The sequence below is a fragment of the Narcine bancroftii genome, chromosome 8 (genome assembly GCF_036971445.1).
Source record: "Narcine bancroftii isolate sNarBan1 chromosome 8, sNarBan1.hap1, whole genome shotgun sequence".
In the NCBI taxonomy this organism is placed as follows: Eukaryota; Metazoa; Chordata; class Chondrichthyes; order Torpediniformes; family Narcinidae; genus Narcine; species Narcine bancroftii.
Window position 1 is genome coordinate 7,484,541 of NC_091476.1, and position 18,150 is coordinate 7,502,690.

Sequence of the window (18,150 nt, forward strand, 5' to 3'; positions counted from 1 at the left end):
ACCAAAGAGCTGTAATGTGATGGAAGATGATGAGCTAGTCCATGAGTTTGATTGAACAGAGTACAAGGCTGAAGACCAAAAAGGTCAGTCAGAGCAGAAAATTAAAGTGACAACAAATTCAACGTCAGCTTCGCAAAGAGATCATTCATTTTATGTCAGGTTTTTCCAACATAGATGAGACCACATTGTGAACACTAAATACAATTCACCAGACTGAAAGAGTGCAAGTGAATCACTACTTCACTTGGAAGGATAATGGTATCCCTGGATGATTGGAAAGGAAGGAGAAATGGGTTAACTATAGCACCTTCTGCAATTGAATAATGAGGTGATGTGTGGAGCAGATGGGTGGTTGAAATATTAGTGAGAGCCAGTGTGTTGATGACCAATGCTGAAAGTGATCAGAAGCGAAATAGATTTTCGTGGTGAAATTACTGTAGGCGATCCTTTGAATCTGAAGGCTGGCGGTATGGAAGATGAAGATAAAGGGAATCCTGCCTTTGTTCAGGGTGCAAGAAGAGGCGGGCAGGCAGGAGATGAACGGGAAATGGAACAGCTGTGGTTGTGAGGCCATTCAATTATACTGGAACAGAAGTTATGGTTAAGGAAAACAAGATATCTCAAAGCCAATGGTCTGGAGCATGTCATAACCAGAACAGATATTTTCTTAGCATAGGTAGGAGACATTCAAAAAGTGAGTCAACTGTTAAACAAGTTGGTCAGAAAATGAGACGTGGAAATTTCTGTCAAAACCACTTTGAACAGAAGCCACTGGTCAATGTCTCAAGGTGGCAGGAGAGAGATGAGATTGAACATTTGATACTTGCATTGAACCTCACTAAAACGAGAGGCCACAGTGGAAATGGAAAAAAAACACCTTACACAGATTGAGGTCATTCAAATGTAGAAGGGAGGTGATGGTTTGCCCCTGCTAAAGGGATTACATTATCAGCATGTGTTTGAATTGAAAATAAATATCATGACTGCAGATGTAAAAATAAAAGACCAAAAATGCTGGATAAACTTAGCAAAAAGGCAACAAATGTGGAAAGACAAAATTACTGTTTCAGTTCAAAACACCATCAATAAAACTGAAAAATTAGTTTCAAGTTAAAGCAAGGGTTGTGAGAAGGTTGAAAAGCCAAAGGGAATAGTTAAGGCAAACCAGGGTTTCCCTGATGTTGGTGAACCCCTCTGGTTGGAATGGTTAGAAAGAGAGAAAACAAAAGTTAAAGGTGGGACACATGAAGAGACACAAAGCTGCAAGATTCCACCACCAGGCATACCTTTCCTTTAATTATTCTTAAGGGACCCTTCCCACCCACTCCCATTTCCAACAATCACTCCCCTTTTCACAAAACCTTTCCCTGCAACTGCAGGAAATGCAACGTCTGCTCTTTTTTTTTAGGTCCCTTCCAAGCATTTATTCTAATATGAAGCAGTGATTCATTTGCATTTCATCTAGTGTGGAGCATTCAAGTATTTACATACAATCTCCTATATGTCAGAGAAGCCATATATTGATTGGACAACTGTTTTGACGAACACCATTTAGACGGCAAACATCCTTCACTTCAATTCTCCATTCCACTTCCATTCTGACTCATCTGTCCTTCCAAACTTTCAATTGAGGCTCTCAACACAAGCACAAGGGACAGCACCTTATTTTTTATTACACATATACTGTTTTCAGCTATTTAACACAATTCATTTTTCCTGTTTGATTAGAACTGTCCAGTCATTTTTTTTCTTTATTCCATTCCCTGATCTGCTGAATATTTTCCAATTTTCCCTTTGGATCCAGATTTAACTCAGCAATAATCCTGACCTGCATGTGCTTTGCTTATCCCATCTTAGAACTGTAATCACATAGGTGGTAGCTAATTGCTCCATCAAGTCGATGTCTTCCAGAGGATGAACCCTATTCAAGGAGAACTTCACTAATCCACTATCCAATTGTTAAAGCCTCAGATGGAGGCTCTGGTGCGCTGTCCAACTCATATTCATCTGCCTCTATTTCCTGCACTCCTTGAAACTTGTAAAGGTTCATTGGAAAACATATATTACTGTATTGTGTAACATCTAAAAGTATTGGAACATAAATTGGAATATCCCAATACTCCTGAAAATCTGCCACTACAGCACCAAAGTTTTGAGCATGCTTTAACGACTATTTAAAATGGCAAATTTTCTTGTGTTTTCTCAAGCAGATGGCCATAGTTTCTGAGAGTTAGTTAACCTCCCCACATACCCTTGAGATGTGGGAGGATACAAATAAGATCACAGAGAAAACAGACAGACTGCACCAGTGGTTAGGATCACCTGCACCACTGTGCCTCTCTCCTTGAGCATGTGGTTTAGGAACCTGTCCAATATAGTCGTGAAGAGCAAACGACAGAAAGTGGCATTTCTCAAAATTCATAGTCACCTGGTACACATCAAAAATCTACCCTCAATTTTTGATACATTTGGGGTTCTGCAAAATGTAGCTGATTAAATGAAGATATTTATCAATCATTATCTAAATTAGTGGTTTTCAAACTGCCCCCCAAACTCTCATTCCACCATAAGCAATCCCTATGCCACAAGTCCTCTGTGATTATTAAGGGATTGCTTAAGGTGGTATGTGAATGGGAAGGAAATGTTGAGAACCGCTGCTCTTGACCCAATAGTTAAGGAAATATTATTGCTTGAGAAAAATGGTCATTGGCCCATTTCCTTTGGAGTTAGGAAACTCTGCACAAAACGAGTCAATTAGGGATGATTAAAACAGGGGTTTTCAAGCCTTTTTCTTTCTGCTCACAACCCACCTTAAGTCATCCTTACTAATCACAGAGCCCTTAAGGTGGAATGTCAGTTTGGAAACCACTGATCTAAATGCATGGGTGAACAGGGCCCAGCTCTTGGGCCAATATTCCTGCAAATTAAGAGATTTTCAAGAAGATTGTTATTTCTGTATTTGTTGATTTATTTAGTTCTGCTTCTGAATGCTATTTTTTCTTCCATTATGGTTTTGTTTTCTTTCAAATGTTTACGATGAGATTCTTGAATTTAAGTTCAAGATGCATGGGGCTTAGGCAGTGGCAATAAATGAAACTGTTGGTGTCAAATCATTCCGCTTGGGCCTCCTGGTACCAATTGATTATTACTAGGGACCAGTATAGTTCTGGTGTCTGAGCGGAGAGTGTTATTTACATGTAGGTGGCACAATACTGCAGCAATTCTACCAACATGGAACAAATCCTGACCTCTGCCTGCTGTGCAGAATCTACTTGTTCTCCATGCAAGTTTTCTCTGGGTGTTTCAGTTTCCTCTTACTTTCCAGAGATGTACTGGTAGGTTGATTGATTACTGCAAATTAACTCTAACCACAGTGCTCGTAGGAGAATCTGGGATAATTGATGCACATGATAATGGATTATAGGAAAATAAAAAGTTTGGAAGGGTGGAGATTGGAGATAATAGGACTGATGGGAATGGTTTAAGGGATGACATTCACTTGATGAAATAAAATGCAAGCCAATTCAGAAAACATTCAACTATGTTTCCCCAGTCAGTGGGCATAGTTAAGCTGACAATTCCCATTACTAACTGGAAAAGGAACAAAGTTAAAAATGTTATTTACCACTCTGACACTCAGATTTGTGATCAGAAAGAATTGTATGTTAACACATTAAGATTGATGACTATTTTCTGTTCTATACATGACATGTAATATTACTCCTTTTCAAATTAATAAAAATATATTAAAAAGAGAGAGTTGACTAATGAGACAGAATGAGGGATGTGGGAATGAGTCACATCCACAAAATCATTTTCACTTAAATTTTAAAGAGCCCACATAAAGATTTGCCTGGCTTCAACATGCACAAAAAATCTATGGGTTGTGCTGAATTGCACTGGAACAAATGGATAGAATCACACTACTCGAATTTAATGAAATGCTATCTATTCATCATTGAACACTAAAAGCTTACACAGGAGGTAAAGATGTGACACATCAAGATCTGACACCACTGAATGAATTCTAAACTCAACATCCAGTTGAGGCAGTATTTTTATGTATATAGTTTACCTACCTCAGGTGCACCATTTCATCTGATGCAAGGATCGACAAAGAGATAGACACAGACTCGCCAAGGCAAATAGCGCCTCTGGAAGACTACACAAAAGAGTCTGGAAAAACAACCACCTGAAGAAACACACAAAGATCAGCATGTACAGAGCCGTTGTCATACCCACGCTCCTGTTCGGCTCCAAATCATGGGTCCTCTACCGGCATCACCTACGGCTCCTAGAATGCTTCCATCAGCGCTGTCTCCGCTCCATCCTCAACATTCATTAGAATGACTTCATCACCAACATCGAAGTACTCGAGCTGGCATCGAATCCACGCTGCTGAAGACCCAACTGCGCTAGGTCGGTCACGTCTCCAGAATGGAGGACCATCGCCTTCCCAAGATCGTGTTCTATGGCGAGCTCTCCACTGGCCACCGAGACAGAGGTGCACCAAAGAAGAGGTACAAGGACTGCTTAAAGAAATCTCTTGGAGCCTGCCACATTGACCACCGTAGTGGGCTGATCTCGCCTCCAACCGTGCATCTTGGCGCCTCACAGTTCGGCGGGCAGCAACCTCCTTTGAAGAAGACCGCAGAGCCCACCTCACTGACAAAAGACAAAGGAGGAAAAATCCAACACCCAACCAACCAATTTTCCCTTGCAACCACTGCAACCATGTCTGCCTGTCCCGCATCGGACTTGTCAGCCACAAATGAGCCTGCAGCTGATGTGGACATACCCCTCCATAGATCTTCGTCCGCGAAGCCAAGCCAAAGAAAGATAGTTTATCCGACACATTTGGTTTGTAAAATAAAAATGAATTTCTCAGTGAACCAACTGATAAGTATCCGACAGGATCCGCTGACTTATTTAACAAAGCAATATTCTTTTTTTAATATTTTATATAAACTTTCTATACATGTATTTAACATTTGGTTAATACAACAAAGTTCAAAAATTACACTACATGTATTTATAGCCCCATCCCTCCTTCCTAACCCCTCATTAAGAAATTATTTAAAAGTACAAAATAATAGCTAAAAAAATCTTCAAAGATTGCTCTGAGATGCACAATCAAACACACAAGACATTATCCAATTTTCTATATAGTCATTTTTTTATAGAATCTCTACTGGGCTCAAGTGGGAGGAAGAAGACTATTACTATTTACACCTAATATTTGGATATTCAGGCACTACATTTCCAAAAAATATATTTATTTCTCAAATTGTATGTAATTTTCTCTAAAGGAATACAACTCTGAATTTCCACATTCCATCTTTCCATACCCAAATATGAATCTGAATTCCAAGTTATTACAATGCATTTTCTTGCTATTGCCATTTTTAAAAATTCCACTTGATATATTGATAATTTTAATTTCAGTCTCGTCGCTTGTATGTTCCCTAATAAAAATAAGTCTGGGTTTTGCAGAAATGCAACATTTGTTTCCTGTTCTAATAAGTTTCTAAATCCACTCAAAACTCCTTATTTTGGGACATGACCATGTTGAATGCAGGGAAGTCCCCATTGAACATTGAGCCGATACATCTGATTTCATTCTATTTAATTTTTGCAGTGTACGGTACAGCTGATGCAAGAAATTATACTGAACTAATCTATACCTTACATTAGTAGTATTAGTCATACGATCTTGAGATAGCTCTGACCATCTTTGTTCATTAATTATAATATTGTTATCTGTCTCCCACTTTTGTTTAGATTTATAAACTCCATATTTAGGTGTTTCTGTTTGCAATTAAAAATATACATTATAGAAATATTTTTTTAAACATACTGCCCTAATCTCACTATAAATAGGTAACATCATAGTTGAACCCAATTGTTCTCTTAAATATCCTTCCTCTCAATTGGAAATAAAAGAAAAAATGATGACCAGATATCCCAAAATTATCCCTTAATTGTTGAAATGACCTCAATTGATCCTGTTCATAAAAAATCTTCAATATTCTTCAACCCTTTACAGGGCCAAATACTCAAAGACTGATTATTCATGGAAAAAGGAATGATAATTTTGAAATAATGGTGTCTTAGGCAACACACTTCCTTTAATTCCAATTTTATCATTTATCTTATTCCAAACATTAATTAAGTGTTTCAACAATGGTGTTTCTTTTTCCACCAACCATTAATTTTGAATGCCATTTATATATAAACTCTTCTGCTACTCTCTCTCCTTTTTTAAAAATTCTATTTTAACCCATGCTGGTTTTCTCTCTCCTTCAAAATAAAAAGCAGGAAGAAATCTCATTTGAGCTGCTTGATAATAATTCTTAAAATTAGGAAGCTGTAATCCTTCTGATTCATACTCCCATGTTAATTTTTCTATAGAAACCTTTCCAAAAGAGTTTCCTTACATATTTATTCATATTTGCTATACAATCACTTATGCAAGCAATTAAAAATGATTTGGAAATAAAAGGATTTAGGGCTGGTCAAGAAGAGCATAAATTTATTTTTTTTAAACAGATGATGTATTAATTTATTTGCCAGAACCCAAGAATTCTTTGCAAAAATTATATGGCAAATTGGAAGAATATGGAAAAAAAAAATCAGGGTATAAATTGGGATAAAAGTGAAATTATACCACTTATGGAGGGAGATTATAGTCAATGTCAAAAAGATACTCAATTCAAATGGTCAAAAATGGAATATTTATATAATTTTTAAAATTTGTAAAATTATATTATTTACCATTATTTAAAAAGGTCAAAGAGGATTTAAATAAATGTACGAATTTACCTTCAGCATTAGTAGGTAGAATTAATTACATTAAGATGAATTTTTTCAAAAAATACAAACTTTTAAAAACTTTGACAATATCATTAACTAAAAAAAAAATTTAAGGATCTAAATAAATATAAGGACAATCCTCTACAAAGCAAAATTCTTGAAGATAAAAATGAGCCAAGAGTACAAGATCACAAATTGACATTTGCATCTATGCAAATGTGTGACTGTCACAAAGTTCTTGGCTTATGCCAATAATTTGTTGCTGGAGTATTGAGTACTTCAGTTACCTGCCTCAGAGGCAGTCTGACCTTGTGTTCTTCCACAAAGGATGGAAAGTTAGGGACGGCTTTGCCATTCGACAATCTCATGTCTGATTGTCAGAGCCACTTTGGTATCCACAAATTCATCCTCCATTCTCAGGAATAGAACCTGTGTTCAACATGAGATAAAAAGTTATAACAAAGTTACTTCTACAATGATGGCTCCTCTCTTTAACCTCATTTACAATAAGCGGTTCTTTTAAGTTGAATTGTGATGCATGGATCTGGTGATTAAATTCAAGAAAAATAACATCGACTTACAAAAAGCACAGTAATTTGCATTGAAGTTCTATATTTTTACGTCGATATCCAACTTAAGATGATTGTTAAAACATATATTCCAGATGGATACACAGTGCCATGAGGTACGGGTAATGCGTACACATTAACTGTAACAGGTGTATTGTACTCTGTTAAAGAAGCACAAAATGCTGGAAATACTCAGCAGGTCAGACTGCATACATGGGGAGGGAAATTGCGTCAATGTCAGATATCTGAATAGTTGACTCAGTTTCTCTTCCGACAGATAGGGCCTGACTTGCTGAAAATGTTGTTTCTGACTTCCAGTTTTATTATCCTTGATTTTTTTTCTTCTATCTTCTGTTAATGTTTCTGCAGAAAGAAAATAAAAATAATACAAGCATGTATAATTGTGGACTTCTTTACCCATGCCCAGAGACACAAGTGTGCTGTAATCGTCAGTTTTTCTGCTCATGAATATTAAAGGTAATAAATGTAGTCACAGATAGACAACAATTTGGTATAAAGTGCTCAATTGAACCATTATGATTATATAACCACAAACCAGTTTGTTACCAGCTGTTCTTAAAGATGAAAAAATATATAATGATTTACAATTGTTATGTAACAGACACATCATTATGTTTAGGTCAATTGCATTATTCTCAGTCTTTATAGAAACAGGCTACTACAGCATAAATGGAGGAAGAATTTGTATGCAGCTTAGCCAGGGGTTACTGTTAATATTTAACACAGAGAAAAAAGTGAGAGTCGGCACTTGATTATTTGACACATGAAAATTCAAAGGACTCGATTGGTACTGATACAGAATAACTAACTTCTGTATTTGGAGGAGATTCAATTCCAGATTTCTGTTGAATATTTGCAGTTGGCTGACAGGAGTTGTGTCTTCTGTTTGGGACAGAAATGAATTACGGTTTCTCACACAATCTCGTGTCAGTTGAGTTTTCTGGGAAGTGGACTTGTAGAAATCAGTTGATCCAAAGTCAAGCTTTTTCCTAATGTTCTGTGGTTGGAAAGTCTGGCAAAATGCAGCAAGGTTGCAAATTGAAGTTCAATAGCCGTGGAATGAACGGACGAGCAGGCAAAAAGGCAGGATTGATTGATAAGGAGAGGGGATTCAATTTGGTGTCAAATTAACATACTGTACATACAGATGAAATCCCAAAACTGCCAGAACTTGCAGTATTTTCATGCATTGTACAATTCAAAGCAAAAAACACTCACAAATTACCCACAATTGTTTGAACAAATATTTTCTGATGTTGCAATTCAATTGAGGGTGGGGAGGAGAGGATGAAGCAAAAAGTAAAGTGGCAAGGTGACAAAATAAAAGGACTGATGCTTGCTTCTAATTTTATGTAAACTCTCGCTAATCTATCTGTAAATACAATACCCTTATCCCATGCTTAACTTCAATTTTAATAGCAGTAAACCATTACTCATTTGCAGCCCTGCTTGAAAAGTGTTAATAATGTGAGGTTCAAACACAAAAATTAAACAGACACTTTGTACAGCATTGAAAAGATTTTCTAAAATTTAAGAATGCCTCCTGGGATGGCTTATCATCGAATCCAGGTGGAATCAATATACTGGATCTTATTCAAATACACAGACATGTAATGTATTCTTTATTAGAGAGAAAGACAAAAATAACATATGGCAAATATGGTCAACTGTGTAAGTGCTTTTGTGTGTTGCCAAACACTTCTGAATAATCCAGAAGAAAACAATTTTGGTATCTGCTAATCAGATTTGCACTTCAGAATGTTTTAATTGGAAATATGGATTAAAAGGGTACAGTTGAGCCAGGATAGAAATGTTTCCCATTTAAGCCTGGCTATATCAAAGCTGTCAAATTAAAATCTTTGACATAAAATATTCAAATAAGTCTGAAATTTTTAAAATGTATCTTCTGAAGTTTAATTTAAATGATACAATACAGTTTTACAGTCCGGTTGAGATTTAAAAAAAATAAACACCTAAAATATTGCTAGAATAAAGTAGTTTCCACTAATGGAAGAAAGAAATCAATTTGCAAATCATCAATTAAGCATTGATTGTGAATGAATGTCTATGTAAATAATCACTCGTCTTACTTTGGTACTGATGAAAAATGCACACAACTGCCAATCATTCCAATTGCAACATCTCCAGAGTATTTGAACAAATGCACAAGGCTTCCAAATTGGCACCCCAATTTCTGGGGATGATTTAATGGAGTAAGTATGGACATGTGATGATACAAAATCATGGTACAAATCAAGCAAAGTTAGCAAAACGACAATGTGTTGGGAAGCCACATCTGGAGCATGTCCATTGCGAAACGTAGTTGTTACAGCCCAGGACATCACAGATACTGAAAAGACTGGCTGAGTTCCTCCAGCATTTTGGTGGGTTTACTTCAAAAGCCTCTGCAGCTTATTGAGTATTACTCAAGCAAAATTAGTCCCAGACAAAAACAACAGAAGAATAAAAACTAAGGCTGCTGGATATTTTTTTTTAAGTGCTGGAATCAGGTCAGGCAGCATCTGAAGAAAGAGAAACACATTGAACATTTTCAGACAAAGGGTTTTGAATGCTGCCTGACCTGGTAAAAATAGAGTCCTGTTTGGCATTTAAAATTACAAAAATAATCCTGCATCACAGAAGTTACATTTCAGCAATACTCAGTTAAATTGAGGGAAGGGCACAGGAGATCATCTTAATTCTATTCATAATTTTATTCTTTTAAAATTAGCATAGATCATTTAAGTAACAAATAACTCAATACTTGGTACTTCAAACAAAATTGAGCATTAGATTCCATTGGGAAAATATTGATACATCATACAATTCCTTTTTCACATACACATTTTCACACCTTCCTTTCAAAGAGTGACGAAGAGTGAATTTCTTGGTTACTTTATTACGTGTTCCAAGCAGACAACAATTTCTGGGTTATTAACCGAAGAACAACATCATGATGTACAAAGATCACTCTGATTTGAATGCAAATAAAATGAACATTTCTGTATTCTGAACTTTTAGGATTTTGAAAAAATTTGGTGAAAGATCTCAGTAGAACTTGTAGCAATAGGTTTCTAAACATCTAACAAAGTTGTTACATGCAAAGACAAAAGAAATAAGATAATGTAGCGGCAGCTACATTGCTCCTGGAATAACACATACAACCAGACGGGTTGAGCTCAGTGAGCAGACTAGTTTATTGCAGGCTGCTCGGCTGCACTTATACTCCCAGTCCGGACCTGGCTGAAAACCATGCTGGAGGGCGCTGACGTCACCCGGGCGTCACGTGGTCCCCAAGTGCGGGTTTCTGAGCCCCAAGCTGGAAGGAAAGGAAACCCCCGACGGCACCATTTTGGCCGGCTGCCCCGCCGTGTGGCTTACAAGCGGGCCCAGTTCGCCTGCCTTGTGGTGAGCCGCAACACAGACACCTGCAGAACCAGCGTCAATGTTCTTTTTTGCCGGGTGGCCTCGCTTCTTGGGCTGGGCAACGACCGTGGCCTCTGTGGGATCGAGGTGCGCTGGCTTCAGCCTGTCCATGGTAAACAGCTCATGCCTGCCGCCCAAGTCAAGCGTGAACGTCGAGCTGGAACGGTGTATAACCCTGTATGGCCCCTCGTACGGTCGCTGCAGAGGTGCCGCAGTCAGGTCCTGCCGAACGAAAACGAACTCCGTGGAAAGCAGTTCGCCAGGAATGCGAGTCGGGCGGGTGCCATGCCTGGGCGGCGGTGGGGGTTTGAAGGAGTCCAAGCGTGCCCGGAGGTGAGGAAGTAGTTCATGCGGCGACCGCTGGGGATTGTGAGGTGTGTTGACGAACTCACCAGGTAGTGCCAGCGGCGCACCGTAGACAAGCTCAGCTGATGACGCCTGCAGATCTTCTTTGGGAATGGAGCGGATGCCCAGGAGCACCCAAGGCAGTTTGTCCGTCCAGTTGGGACCAGTGAGGTGGGTCATGAGCACCGACTTAAGGTGGCAGTGCAGACGTTCGACCAGTCCATTGGCCTGCAGGTGGTAGGCGTAGTGTGGTGTAGCTGTATCCCCAACCTGTTGGCGAGCTGTGTCCAGAGCACAGATGTGAACTGGGTGCCCCGATCGCTGGTGAGGTGAGCCGGGACGCTGAACCAGGCGACCCAACCATGCAACAGGGCTCGGTAGCAGGAGTTGGTGGAGGCGTCTGGCATCAAGATTGTCTCGAGCCAGCGAGTGGTGTGGTCCACCACCGTAAACAGATAACGGTTGCCCCGGGAAATGGGTAAGGGCCCGACGATGTCCATGTGAATGTGGCTGAACCATTCCCGGACATGCTCGAACTCTTGTATGGGCGTCCTGGTGTGCCTGTGCACCTTGGACGTCTGGCAATGGGTGTATGTTCTGGCCCAGCCCGCGATCTGCTTCCGCAGCCCATGCCATATGAACCGCTCTGCCACCATCTGGACCTTGGACCTGATGGATGTGAATGTGACGGAAGACCTGCCTGCGCCACTGCTGGGGAACCACTGGCCGTGGGGTGCCCAAGGAGATATCACACAGGATGGTGCCTTCGCCGCTCGGAGTCGGGAGGTCTCGGAACCGCAGGCTGGTGATAGCAGTCTTGAAGGCTCTCATCTCCTCATCAGTTTCCTGGTCCCGCGTGAGCTGGTCAAAGTTGAGGCCAGGCGTCAGCGCGCAGATGGCCGGTCGCGAGAGTGCATCGGCAACCACATTGTCCTTCCCCGCCTTGTGCCGAATGTCAGTGGTAAACTCCGACATGAAGGAGAGGTGACGCTGCTGGCAGGTCGACCAGGGATCCTTTGCCATCACGAGCACCTGGGTGAGGGGTTTGTGGTCTGTGAAAATGGTAAAAGTTCTCCCCTCCAAAAAAATAGCGGAAACGCCACACTGCCAGGTACATGCCGAGTAACCCACGGTCAAACACACTATACTTGCGTTCCAGCGGGTGAAGCAGGCGGCTGAAGAATGCAGTTTCCAATGTCCATTCACCTGCTGCTCCAGGATGGCACCGACGTCTGTGGCAGAGGCATCGACAGAGAGTGGGATATGCAGGTCGGTGTGCGGGTGGGCGTGCATGGTGGCCTTCACCAGGGCGTCCTTGGTGGCCTCTAATGCGGTGCAGGCTTCTGGGTTCCAAGCGAGCGTCTTGTGCTTGGCTGCGATGAGGGTGAACAGCGGTTGCATGATGCGCGCAGCTCCCGGGATGAAGTGCAGGTAAAAGTTGACCATACTCGCGACCAGCCCCTTGAGGCTGTCAGGGCGTGGGAATTCCCTGATAGCGGCGACCTTCACAGCAGCAGGCGTGGCTCCTTCGGCCGTGATGGTATGGCCCAGGAACTGCAATGGCTCTTTCCCGAACTGGCATTTGGCCGGGTTAATGGTAAGTCCGAAGTTGGCCAGTCAGGAGAAAAGGCACGCGGGTGTGCCTTGTGTTGAGCCCGGTCCTTGCTGGCGACAAGGATGTCGTCCAAATGAATAAAGACAAAATCCAAGTCCTTGACCACAGAGTCCATAAGGCGCTGGAAGGTCTGAGCAGCGTTCTTGAGCCCGAATGGCATACGCAGGAATTGGAACAAACTAAAGGGAGTGATGATGGCTGTTTTGGTTATGTCGTCAGGGTGCATCGTGGTCTGTTGATATCCGCGCACTGGGTCAACCTTGGAGAAGACCCTCGCATCGTGCAATTTGGCCGTAAAGTCCTGGATGTGAGGGATGAGGTAATGGTCAGGAACAGTTGCCTTGTTGAACCGTCGATAGTCTCCGCAGGGACGCCAGCCACCAGAGTGGAGGGGTGAGGCCCATGGGGTGTCAGACCGCCGAGTGCATCCCAGCTCCAACAGATGTGAAAACTCCTCCTTCACTACCTGAAGCTTGTCAGGCGGGAGCCGGCATGCCTTGGGGTGAACCGGTGGGCCCTGGGTGGGGATGTAGTGGAACACCCTGTGGCACGGTGAGGCACTGGAGAACTGTGGCTTGAGGAGTGTCGGGAACTCGGCCAGGATCTGCTGGAACTCGTCTCTGGGCGTGCTGATTGTGGCCACCTGCGATTGCTCCGAGCGGGTGTCGTTGAGGCGAACGGCCTGGAAGGTACGGGCGTCCACCAGGCGCCTACCTCGTATGCCCACCAGAAGCCTGTGTGCGAGGAGGAAGTCTGCACCCAGGATGGCAGTCGGGAGGGATGAGACGGTGAACCTCCACGTGAAATTCCATTGGGCAATCTGGAATTGGACTGTCTTGTCTCCATACGTCCGGTTTGCCGTTGCATTGGCTGCACGGAGGGGAGGTCCACGAGGTCGGTTCCTGGATTCGATGGCCATGGCCGGGATGATGCTGATCTGGGCTCCAGTGTCAACGAGGAACCACAAGCTGCTGAGTCCCACAGGTAGAGAAGGCTGTTTCCTTGGCCAGCCGCTGCAGCCATCAACAGCTACCAGCCTGGTCGTTTCCCTGGAACGAGCAGTGCTTATGAGACTTCTGGGCCTTGCTCTACTGCAGCGCTAGGGGCGGGCTTGGCGTGGTCGTGCCCATGCCTCGTGACCTGCTGGACCACTGAGCCTTCCGAGAATTGTGTGAGCCATAACTCTTGGGCCTTCTGGGTGACCTTCCTCGGGTCAGTGAAGCTCTCCTGAACCAGCAGCGGGCGGAGGTCCCTGGGCATATGTTCGATGAAGATGTGCTCAAAAAATGGGCAGTTGGTGTGCTCACCCATGAGCACGAGCATTTCATCCATCAGTTCAATCAGGGACCTGTCCCTCAGGGCGTCGAGGTGCAGCACCCGAGCGGCACCCTGGTGTCTGGATAGTCCGAGGGTCCCGGTAAGCACTTGCTTGATGGTTTCGAATGGTAGAATTTGGTCGTGTCGGACGAAATCTGGTGGAGGTGAAAGTCGGCCTCTGCGTGGCCAAACCAGGTCTCCGGTTCCTGAACCAAGAATTCAGGCAGTTTCACGGCTATAGCACTGATCCCAGGCTCGCTCATGATGGGTTCAAAAACATTTTAACCAGTCAGGGTCACCAATTGTAGCGGTGGCTACTCTGCTCCTGCAATAACACACACAACCAGACGGGTTGAGCTCAGTGAGCAGACTAGTTTATTGCAGGCTGCTGGGCTGCAGTTATACTCCCAGCCCGGACCTGGCTGATAACCGCGCTGGAGGGCACTGACGTCACCCGGGTGTCACATAGTCCCCAAGCGCGGGTTTCTGAGCCCCGAGCTGGAAGGAAGGAAAACCCCCGATGGCGTTTTGGCCGGCTGCCCCGCTGCGTGGCTTACAAGCGGGCCCAGTTCGCCTGCCTTGTGCTGAGGTGCTTCAATATATAATATAAAGATCACTCAAATGGTTTAGAATTTATGGATGCCATTAATTTGCTGCTATCAGGTATTATTTGGATTGGCAACGATCAGTAGAGCTAGAATAGTGCACACATTCATTTACCAGTGCTTCATCCCTTAGCCAGTTTGCAGAATTTAGTGAAAACCCTCTTCAAACAGTAACCCCAAGCCGTAACACACTCTGCTTGGCTCAGCATACACATTCACCATTCAGGAGTAAAATGTTTAGCTATGCAAACTACAACGGTAAGAGCAGTGCTCTGGATCACACAACAACAACAGTCTTCATGACTTGAAAACTTCAGAAAACACACAAACTACAAAATCCTATTTTGGACCAGCATTTAATCAGCAAGACAAAAAAGTAACAAGAGGAGGACACTGCAGTTTAATATTTCCACATATCCAAAAGGACTCTACTGCCAGAGTAACTGGCACATTTACTCTGCATTTCTTGCAATAATTTAAAAAACATAATACATTTAATTGTAGGAATAAAAAATGCCTTTGTACATGAAAACAGATAATTCATTTGGTTGTTCAGTTTTCCTTTTTGCATATTAACTTTTTAAGAATTATTCAAACTTCCCCCAAAAGCAATTTGGTTCAAGAATTCAGATTGAATTAGTTCTTTATCAGACTGCCACTGATCATGAAATCACGTTAAATTTGTTAACAGCAAAAAGCCAAAGAAATGTTTTCAACAGATTAATATTGAAATGCAAGATGCTATCAAGTGTTCAGTATCCAGCTTCACAGTCAAACTTCTGATATCTCATTGAATCTTCTATTCACAAGTCCCCCCCACCCCCCAACCCACCACCACAAAGGTAAAACAAACCAAAAATAAAACATTGGGAAGGTACAAAATGGTAGCAGGTCAACATGTGTAGCCGCAATTACATACCTCATCACTCAATGTTACCTTAATTCTTTGCGAAGCATGTCACAGAAATTTAGTATGAAGAACAGAGATTTATACAGAACTGTGGATTTTCAATCAACAGGATATTAATAACATACAGGCTATGCAACTCAAGAGATAACACAAGACAGTTTTCTTCACAGCCTTTTTATTTAAAGTTAACATTCTAAAATATTGGCATGTTAACCCAAATTATGAACTAATAAATTATCAGCTATTTAAATTATTTTGGAGGTTTTATAAAAAGGCTGTAAACAAAGTTCAAAATTTGCATTATTGATAAATGTTAATGCAGACAAAAACAAGTTCAACTGTGCTTTATTTATTCCCAAGGTAATTCCAGTAAACAAAACACTTCCCCAATTAGAAACTAACTCTAGATAATAGAGTGTTGAACATAGAATCCAAGTCCAAATATTTATACAATTTATCCCATTAGGATTATAATGTTCCGACTGCTCAGTCCCAACATACACATCGTGGACAAAAAAAAAATTTAGCTTTACGATTTCTCCCAAGATCTGGCCCATGCCAATACTGATACAGTATTAATTAACCGACTACATTACAGGTGACTTTATTGAATTACTATAATGTAGTAAAATTACCCATATGCACAATTCCCTCGAACGTATACAGAGGAAATCCATGGACACAACTACAATGGAATATTTTTTGACATCAGTTTGTTTGTTCTTCCATGAAAAACCCCTCAACATCAGTGTCAACGATCAAAAATATTTTGACCATTTTGTTTAAAAGTAAAAAATCCTTCACTAAAAAGTTTCTTCAACTTTGCTGTTCAAATTGTCTCTTTCTATATTGAGACCTAACAACAATCCAGTGCAAAATACCAGCAAAAGTTTATGTCCTAATACAAGCCAAAATATTTAGCAGGAGCAGTTTCCACAACCTTTCACGCTATTCAGAATCTCTTCTGATAATTTTCTTCTTTCCTCTTCCTTGGAAGACATTTCTCTCTTAACTACTTGACTATTGGAATTTTTGTGGAATACTCTGCTGTTTTGTGTGTGCCACAGTTCAGAGTAAAGGCTGTTGGTATTGTTCAAGAGAGTCAAATGTGTTCCACGTTCTGCTATTTTGCCCTGCAGTGAAGTGAAAACAGAAGTCAGAGAAAACATTGTCATTTAGAAAAAAATTTGTAGTCCAATATTACTCATGATCCACCTGAATGATTTACCAGTTTAAAGAAAAAAATTCTCAATTTACATTTTGGTATGTCTAAATAATATGACTAGAATAAATTTATAGCATAAATGTACAAGTTGAGTTGGAAAGGTCACTTTCCTTGATTGAAACTGATAATTAACATTCAAATATTTAAACAATCAAATCTACTAATTAAATCTTGTGGAAGCTCTATCCATGATGAAAGACATTTCTGATGGGCCCAAGTGGCATTTGATTGCCACGTGGTCCATTGCAGATACTTTCCCCTTGTAGATACTTTCCCACAATCTAAAACCTCTCCAATCATTCATGAAGACATTTCATGTGGCACAAATGATCAAGACATACAATCTGAATTATTTTTCTTCTCTGTACCAAGCACATTTAAGAATCAACATTACTGAGAGTCTGGAGTCACATCTTGGCTGGATGGAGTGAGGACTTTAGTGAACCAGGTGGGTTTTCACATCCAAGTCCACAACTACGAGAATGATTTGAACTCTGGAATATTAATCCAGACCTCCTGGTTACTTGTCCAACAACAATTGTGCCACCACCAACCTGCTGTATAAATTACCAAAGCACCTCAGCATGCAAAATGTAAATAGTTCATGATTTCAAAAGACGCACAAGGACTTGAGCCATAACCTCCAGTCTCCTTTACAAAAAAAGAGTAAGGAAATACTCGTATGTTTTTAAATGCATCTTGTGAACTGTGTACACCATTGCTACTTACGTGATGATCATAGAAGGTTGTACACAGCTGACAAACCTTTTCCTTGCAGCTTTGACACAAGGGATAGCCCAAGAGCAGGAGCTCATTGTGTGAAGTAGCAAAGAAAGACAATTTCACCGTTCATGGGGTCAACAGTCTAATTGAGCTGCATCAATTCTGCACTAGCTTTTCCTTTTTTGAGAGTGCCAGGTTTTTATCTGTAATGGCAATCATTTTGCAATGAGGAACTCAATATACTGGGAAATGCAAATGTCAGCCTATCACCGTGGATAAGCTTTGTTGATTAAGTACTCGTTGCAAATCTGGTCGGGACCTTTCTATTTGCACAAAGAATCTCGAGTAGTGATTCTCCTACCTTATCCAGAACCAGAATTTCATCTGCGTCCACAATTGTCGTAAGCCTATGAGCAATAAATACAGATGTGCGCTGATAAGTCAAGCCCCTCACTGCACTCAGAATATTCTGTGAAAAATAGAAATTGATTACTGCAAAGAGGACTGAAAAACCTCAAAAAACAAAGCAGGATACAGAAGATTATTCAAAAATGAATCATTGAGTTAATCTTGATTAAAAG

General features: G+C 41.2%; 2 protein-coding genes across 3 annotated transcripts in view; both read right to left on the reverse strand.

The window, feature by feature from the left end:
- Positions 1-9,582: 9,582 nt before the first annotated feature.
- Positions 9,583-12,204, reverse strand: LOC138741650 (uncharacterized). Its single transcript, XM_069895990.1, has one exon. The coding sequence runs from the start codon at positions 12,195-12,197 to the stop codon at positions 10,686-10,688; it is 1,512 nt and encodes a 503-aa protein (XP_069752091.1). The 5' UTR covers positions 12,198-12,204; the 3' UTR covers positions 9,583-10,685.
- A 2,846-nt stretch (positions 12,205-15,050) lies between these two features.
- abcb7 (ATP-binding cassette, sub-family B (MDR/TAP), member 7) overlaps positions 15,051-18,150 on the reverse strand; it is a 46,772-nt gene continuing 43,672 nt past the window's right edge. For both annotated transcript variants that reach the window (XM_069892809.1, XM_069892810.1), the window contains 2 exons: positions 17,931-18,038; positions 15,051-16,754 (listed from right to left, as the gene is read on the reverse strand). In XM_069892809.1, coding sequence (XP_069748910.1) covers positions 16,539-16,754; positions 17,931-18,038 — 324 coding nt within the window. In that variant the 3' untranslated portion in view covers positions 15,051-16,538. The remainder of the gene's footprint in view (positions 16,755-17,930; positions 18,039-18,150) is intronic.